We start from the raw sequence: 8,612 nt of genomic DNA on the forward strand, positions 1-8,612 counted from the left end.
CCCGCTGCTAGCAATTGGTGGCACAGGGCTGCTTTAGCTAGGTTTCCAGTATCCTGTAATGGAAAGCAGCTGTCCCTATCCAGTGATTGCACCAGGTATCTCCATAATTATTCTGTCATCTTCTTTTGGTCATTCTCATTACTCAAATTCCCAATATTCATGTTTTAGTAACACCAGCAATCCCAGAACTGTACTGAACATAGTTTTCCTAAGCTCCCAACACTAACTTGAAGATGTTTGCATTGCAATTTGCCACCCAATACACAGACTTTTCATTTGCTACTTGTCAAAATACGAACTCCAGGACTTCGTATTCTACCCAGTTGGGCTGCATGACCCAGACATTTCAATCCAAGTCACTTACTTGAGTGCAGAGCAAGTCTACTTGAATGGGCCTCCCTTTCTTTTCCCAAGCTGTATAGAACTGGACAAAATGAAGGCAACCAACACCATCTGAAACTCTCAGTTTGGCAGAACCATTCAGATGGCAACGGAAGGTCTTGGTCTTTACAGAGCTATCTCCAGAAAGCAGTAAGGGTCATACTGAATCTTGTCTCCACCATAAATATAGGACCACCTAAAAGCTTCCCCCTCCCTAGAATTTTGCATTAATTAATAAAATTAAAACATCATAACTTATTTAATTAACAAGGTTAAAGCATTTAATACCATTACTGCGTGTCCATCAACTAATACCTTCATTCCGAAAGCTCACTTTAAATAACATCTCTGTTTCTCTTCAGTGAGCTGTGGAAAAATCAACCAGTTAATTCAAATTCCACGAGTACGTAGTTGTATTTGCCCCTTCCTTTAAAAAAAAAATAATTAATTTGCAATTATGGCCTACACTTCCAGGATCACTGTATCTCCCTGTCTTTGTGTACACCAGCTTTAACAGCTCCTTTGGGGAGGATTCATGGAATTGGTAATAGGTTTTGTAATTTCCACCTTCTGTTTTCTAGTTCAGAGAGTAATCGAATCCAGTCGCTACTGCTATTATCTATCTGGCAACTATTTGCTGGCCTCCATGAAATGAGTTGTAAGTTTGATTTCCGTTCTCAGCAGGCACGTTTGTGCGACACAGATGAACTGCTGTAACTGACAAAATTGGAGGCAATTTCAGCAGAGACTCCTAGGCTTAAATAAGCATGAGAACAGAACTTCTTCCACTCCAGAGAGGCCTCCTCTTTTAACAGGCTTGAGAAATGACAGGACAAGATTGGAGAGTTTGGATTTCTGCTGTAAGACGCACTTTAAAGCGGGTTTTATCTTTCAAGTCTATCAAACTGGCATCCACATAAAATTACTAATAAAACAAGTCATTATGAAATAAAATCTTAAGGCAAAATAAGCTTTATCACTCCCCAAAAATCCTTTCTACCTCTGCTGCATTTTAATTGGAATACAAGAGTGTTTTGTTTCTTTTTGACATCTCCACATCCGCTATGACAGAAATGTTCTCTCATCTTCACTCTGGTAATTAAAATAGTTCCCCATGATAGGAGCTGGTGCAATAGCATCAGCCACTGACAGATCATTAGTAGCTTTCTAGGCAAGTCCGTGAATTCTGTCACACAAGGCATTTCAGAACCAAAATACAAGTTACCAGGTGAGTAGAGGCTAAATGTATGACTAGGCTAAGATTAAAAACTTTATTTTTTTATACAAAACATTAATAAATCCAAGCAGATAATGAACTAAGTATGTCTTCTCATTCTCCGCCTTTTCTTCCTTTCTCAACATAGTCTATCCACAGTTCAATGTTAAACCACTCCATATTCAGCAAAACTATGAGGTTTCCATCTTGTATCCATGTTTTTCTAATTCAGCTCTGTATAGAAAAACAGAGAAGTCTATTAAAACATACAAATAAAACACTGCCAGACATTTGATTTTTTAAAAAATTAAATATACTGCACAATATACAATCATTTTAGAATATGAGCATGTCATACTGCTTTTTGGTTCATACCAATAACCTTAACCTCACTTACTCTACAGTTCCAACTTCAGCTTAGTATCTCAGATCACTAGAAGTGACTTCTAAGTGAAAAATTCAAATACTTCTTTTAATCATAGTTATTGCCCTCTGATCCACCATGGCTGGAACAAAACTATATGGCACAAGGCAGCACCTGTGAGCCTGCAACAACTCCAGACACATTAGAAAAAACAAAATATTATCTTATACAGTTATTCTCAAGATTTCCTTAAACCAAATGAGCTCACTAATCTGAATGACTTAAATGCAGGTACTCCCAAAATCATTTTATCTTTTTCTTTGTTTTCAATAGATATCAGAGTGCACTATTTTTAAATCTCAGTGCAATACAACTTCCAGTGAACAATTCTGAGGGAAAAAGATTGCTTTGTTCCCCTTAGCTGTGGCCAGGACAGCGAGTCAGCAACATCACTCCTGCCCTGTCCCCGCTTTGCTTCCCACCTGCCTCCAAACACACCAGCCAGAAGCACATCCTGCTTTATCTCCTAGTCTTAGTATACGTACATTTAAATGCAGTAGTCCAAATCCCTAGAAGTATTTCAGGTTAGTTTACATATTTAGTAGCAGAATTTCAGAAGTAGAGACCTACAGGATTTTCTTTCTAGAGATGAAATAAAAACATGGTGCAACCAAGCGACGTTGCAAACTATCATTTTAACACTAGTATATGTTCACCAATACTACAGGCTACAATTAAGGCACAGTTATTGAAGGTTTGTCAAAATTAACTATGTTCATCAAGAATTACACTACCCCTTGAAAGTCTGTTTCATTACATATCAACTTGTTTTCCAATATTACACTTTAACTGCCTTTCAACCTTCTAAGAAACAACTATATCAAAGACTATTCTTTTATCTTCTCATAAAGGATCACTTTCACCAGACTAAAAGGGAGATATCTCAACCAAGGAACTGTTTAATCAGGCTGTACTACAGAAAGTTTGCTCCTCATGCAACATACTGAAGGATTAATCATAAAATGTGACTTTGTATTGATGCTTGAAACAATTTAAGTTATAACTACGCATAAGTAACAGATTAGCTGAAACTACAAGTGACAAAGAGGATTAAACAACTGAACTAGAGGTAATTTTTCACTAAAAGTGAAAATTGCTATCACTTTTTTAAGCATGTGATTAACAATTATTTTGCTGTTGTTGCTCATAAACAGCATGTTCATCACAAACAAGGGAACTTACATATTAGTATAGATAACTGACCTCTAAAAAATTTGTCCATTTGGACAGAGAATAGCAATACTATTTGAAGGTACAGGAAAAAAAAACCCAAACACTTTACACTTTGTAACAACATACTTTGCATACCACATAGCATGGAAGATATAATCTTAGATCCTTTGCCATTGATCTTTGCAGTACAATTCAGAATTCCCACACATATGTAGAAGAGTCCTCTAAAAGGATTTCTTCATGTTAAATTGAAAAAATATCAACTGTATCACTATTAGCAGATATCTTTGCACTGTTTAAAGTAACACAGCATAACACAGCAAAAGTCTGAACACATCAATGACATAAGGCATATTTCAGAGCTCACAGTACAATTATTAAAAGATGAAACGCTGATTGAGCACTTCACTGTGCTGTACTCCCTTAAGTCAGGTTTTGAAAGGCTTTAGATAGAAAAGCACAAAGCAGAGCTTTCATTTATTTCTGTTTCAGGTACCTATTTTTTTATTCTAAAGCAAGCTGATTTCAAACTTTCAGATATTAACTAAACAATGCCATTTTAAACATTTTACCCATCTTTTAGAACAGTAAGTTAAAAATAAATAAAGTTACCTTAACTGATTGGAGAAATCATCTTCTACATTGTCATCATCCCAATTGTCTTCCCACACATGTGCATCTTCATCTTCATCTAAACCAGTCCAATCTAAAGACAGGAAAAGAGGTCTAAATATTGTATGATGCATTGCTTTGGTACCATGTCATATTGACAGATGAGCTTAGCCTCTGGGTAAGGTAGACTTCTGCTGGTAATTCTAACAGAAAAGTCTGGATCATATTTAAGTGTTTATAAGACAGAAAGATCTAAGATACACCTCACAATTTGTTGAATTATAACAAAATTGCAACTTGGTTAAAAAAAACCATTACACACTTCACATCATGGCTTGCAGGATAACACATTCGTGACAGACATTTTGCATACAAATGGACAAGCTGTAGCATCATCACAAAAAGAAAGCAGTATTGAGTACTTAGTGCAGTTCCAGACCTGTATTTAAATGCTTTTTTCCTAAATAAAAAAGTAAATATATACCAAATGCTTTTGCCAAAACACATACACACAGATCCTCAATTCGCTCACATCAGATGCAGACAGTCTATGGTTAAACGCCAAAAACGTATCTGTGAGGCAGAAGCAAAGGCAAATTGAGACAGGCATCTGCAAACGGCAGTTGCTACCCGTAACTGGCTACTTCTGGGTTTCCAAGGCAGCAGAAGCTGTTTCCTTAGACAGGCAAGACACTAAATGTCCATTTGCTAATAAATTTCTATTTTTCCTATAATAATCTGGCACATCACTCTTGATAAATTCCTCATCACCCACTCAATGCTTCATTATTAAAAAGAGAGTTAAGATCAGGCTAACTAGTTAGTTTAGAAATATAACAAAAATGAAAACTCACGAAGGCTTAGAATCACTGTGTAAATACAAGTCAGTTTACTTCACTGGGGAACAGTTTCTCAGTTTGCTCCTACTGAAAGACACACAGTTTTTCTAATGTTACCAAAATAAGAAGCATCCTGATTTTGACACTTGTGACATTCTATTTCTCAGTCTGTTAGTATATTTAAAGAGATAACACTATTTTTCCCCTTACAATTCAGTAAGCCATCTGCTGCCTATTCAGAGAAAGCTTTGAGGACTAAAGCCCAAAGTAATATTAAACATTGATGGAGGTATGGGGAAAAAAAAAGCTAGTAAGGTAAAAGATTAAAAACCAACTCACTGTTAACAACTGACTTTCTAAGAATGAAGGCTGGTCCTTCCATTTTCGACTCCTTTTTCTGACACTGACAGGCAACAATATTAATATTCGAGATTCACCAAGACAGGAAAATCCATTTGTAACTGATTAAAGGCGCATACATAAAAGGCATGCAATTAAACTTCCCTACTCAAATAAGTTATATAAGGGGAAAAAGTGAAGGAGCATAGAAATCCTACTGGTCCTAAGGACAGCAGAAGGAGGAACCGGGAAGAAAACATGAAGAAAAAAAAATGCAGGATAAAAAAACCCCATCATTTGAATTTAGTTGTATTGCTAGTTGCTTGAAGGGAAGGACTTTTGAGAACCATCTGCAATAAGCTTTGCCTGTTTATATGCAATGTTTTCTTTTTTTTTAATGAGCTTTACCACTCATCATTTACCCGGATTTCAACAATACAAAAAACAAAGCTCAAAACAGTTTAAAATGAACACAAAATCAAACTTCTCTATCTACTAACAAGCAAGCAGCTCAGGCAGCTCTACAAATCTGAGGAAAAAAAAAAAAGAGAAATAAAAACCCCTAGTAACTAGTATACAGCACAGCAAAGAGCAGCTTCAATCATTAAAGGTCAGTTGGGGAGACTGTGAGAACAGGCTCCAAATCACACTAGGTGAGTAGGAGTCAAAAAGGCCTATGTCATCTTCCACACTGGGCGGAAGAGAGTGAAAACAAAGCCTAAATTATATTCTCATCACTGCAGGTACAAGATTCTACCATATTCTGTATGTTGACACTACAACCCAGAATTGCATACTAAAGTTACTATTACAAGCTACATTATATGCCTGTGACTCAATAAAAGTAAAAAATGATATAGTGTTATCTGGGACTGGAAGTGTTAAGAGCATCTGAGAGCCTGCTATCATTAAATATTACTAACAGACACCAAAACTAAAAAAAAAATTAAAAAAAAATCAATTTTTATAAACTTGTCATGTAGTCCTTAAATTTATATATATATATATATATATAAATATACTAATCATTGATTGCCATATTTTGCACTTGGGAAAACAAAAAACAGGTTTTAGAGCATAAAAAACCTAAAATCCTATCATTTTACATGTTACGTTTTACACTCTGAAAAGCACTGTACAAGAAGTTCTTAAGGGACCAATTCACATACACTTGAATCTACCATGCTATATACTTATGCAATACTTCAAATAAAGTGTCCTATAAAAATAGGACAGATTTGCTTTTGATACATAAACTTGATTTGATAAATTGTTTGAAGAAAAATTTTAAGTCTGAATAAAAGACATTCCCAAAAAGCCAGTGTTTTTGTCCCTTAACGTAAGTTTGTATCATCTAATTTCCTTTGGATAAAAACTGGGTAACAGAGGGCAAAGTTTTTCGGCCGCATAGAAAATGGTGGTTAATTTGAAACAACAACAATTTGACATGGGTTTGAGCAACTGGTTATCATAATTCTTTCCTAAGTACCAAAGCTAACAGTCAAAGGGGTCTGAACTTCTTTATAACATCTCAAAATTATTCTCTCACTTGGAAGATTTAAGTGAGCCTCCTTAGAATTTATTTTTTGCAAGACAGATCAGCGAGAAGCCTGACTGTAGTCATTCTTATAAATAAATAAATCTCTGTTCCACCGAGAAAGTTTCACAGTACTTTGTTTTAGTAGTACAACTAGATTCAAGTAGAATTAGTTTCATCTTCTCTAACAGCATCTCAGTGCCCTGACCAATCCTAGGTTCAGAAGCATGCTTCAAAGAGTACCATCATACCTGCTGCAAATATTTAATTTACATTAAATAAGATAAACTTTTTTTGAGTGTTTAGGAAACATATGGAAAAGAAGTGCTACTCTTCTCAGTTGAGTTTAGCTATCATCTCGACTCCGTTAGTAACAACTTCTGTCAGTAAGTGCAAAAATATTATTTTTACTGGTAGTGAAGGATTCAGAGCACCTAAGGCTTGTAAGGCCACAGAAAAAAAAAACCACCCACATGTAACCAAGACATCACAGAAAAAAAACCTCTAACATTTCTCATTATCCACAGCTTAGGCCAATTCCCAGAATTAAGGACAATGAAAACAACCATGCCCTCATGAGGGTCTTATCAAGACTACATTTATAAAAGGACACAGAGTTACTTTATTGGAGTTGAGATTTAATTTCCTCATTCAATATATGTGAACCTATGAAAAGCAAACCAAGACATAAATTGTGCTTCAGAAAATAAAGAGACTCAGAATAGCTACAGAGCATGTTGTAATAAGTAACTAAGGGTAATTCGCTGATCAAATCGGCTTTCAACAAACAGAATGATCTTGCTGCAACAGATTTGAGAACGTTCTGTCTGGCGAGAAAAGAGATGTATGATGTTTCGAGATGTACTTTCTCAAGGCCAATGTTAAACCATAATCTCATGTTACTACGACAACCTTTGTCTTCGTCTAGACCTTAGTGTAAAAATAGATTAGTTTTGTAATATACAGCTTCCTGCTACGGGACTGAGAGCATAACTGTTTGCTTAAACCGGCCTTGAAGTTGAGGATAAAAGGGCTGTGTTACTTGTTGGAATTTGCGAGCCTGCAGGGAGCTGCGACTCCCCGGCCACCCAGCGCGCTGTTTTTGCTTTCCTGCCTTAATAAATACTTAGTAAATTTATTTCGGACTCTATAGTTATTTCAATTTCAACTATAACAATGCTATTTCCTTTTCACCTTTTTCCACCTCACACTCGGTTTCCAGCCCTCATCCCTCCTCTCCCCAGCGGTTCTCATCTCAAGAGCTGAGATGCTCCAAGTTCCTCCCGCACTTCTTTCCCGCTCCCTCCCGCACAATGACACAGCACTCCGAGTGCGACGTGCCCAGCACTGAAACCAGCACAGCCGGCACGGGCAGCACGACCGTGCCTGACCCCGGCCCTGACGCGGCCGCAGCCCCGCACCTCTGGCCGCAGCGGGGGGCAGGCACCCGCGAGGCACCACAACGCCGCTGCCGCACGGCGGGAGCGCGGCATGCAGCACCGCCGCGGAGCCCCCGAGGGCTGCTCTGCGGCCAGGGCCCCGCTGGCAAACTGCGGCCCGGTCCCGCCACCGCTCCCGCCCGCTCCTTCCCCGCCGCGGCCGACAGGGTCGGCCCAGGCCGCGGCCTACCGGCGGAACCGCCGCGGCCTACAGGCGGAACGGCCGCGGCCGCCACTCCCGCCTCCTGCTCTTCCCGCCCCCGCCCGGCCCGGCACCTTCGGCCGGGAACTCCTCAAACTCGTCGTCCTCCTCCAGGAGCCCCAGATCCACCGGCTGCTTCTTCTCCGACATGCTCGGCCTGCCGCCCCAGCACCGCGTCCCGCCGCCCGCGGAGACCGATGGGAAACCGGCAGCCGCCCCCGCGCCTGCGCCCTGCTGCAGCCTGCCGCGTCTCCCGGACGCCTGGCCCCGCCCCGCCGCGCCCGCCCGCCCGGGCCCCGCCCCCGCGCCCCCTCTGCGCCCGACAGGGCCGGCGCGGGCGCTCCCAGCTCCCTCCGGGCTCCCCGCCGGCCCGGCCCGCGCTGCCCCCCCGCCTCCCGCTGGGGTCCCCGCCGGCCCTGGCTCCCCGCTGCCACCCGCGCTGTCTCGGAG

The 8,612-nt window shown here is 40.0% G+C and overlaps 1 protein-coding gene across 1 annotated transcript; it reads right to left on the bottom strand.

Moving 5' to 3' along the window:
• Positions 1–1,638: 1,638 nt before the first annotated feature.
• SEM1 (SEM1 26S proteasome subunit) lies at positions 1,639–8,397 on the bottom strand. Its single transcript, XM_080384613.1, has 3 exons — positions 8,237–8,397; positions 3,807–3,900; positions 1,639–1,831 (listed from the first exon to the last, which is right to left on the bottom strand). The coding sequence occupies exons 1-3, from the start codon at positions 8,310–8,312 to the stop codon at positions 1,789–1,791; spliced, it is 213 nt and encodes a 70-aa protein (XP_080240739.1). The 5' UTR covers positions 8,313–8,397; the 3' UTR covers positions 1,639–1,788.
• Between the last annotated feature and the right edge of the window lie 215 nt (positions 8,398–8,612).

Source organism: Falco punctatus (genome assembly GCF_963210335.1).
Source record: "Falco punctatus genome assembly, chromosome: 4".
In the NCBI taxonomy this organism is placed as follows: Eukaryota; Metazoa; Chordata; class Aves; order Falconiformes; family Falconidae; genus Falco; species Falco punctatus.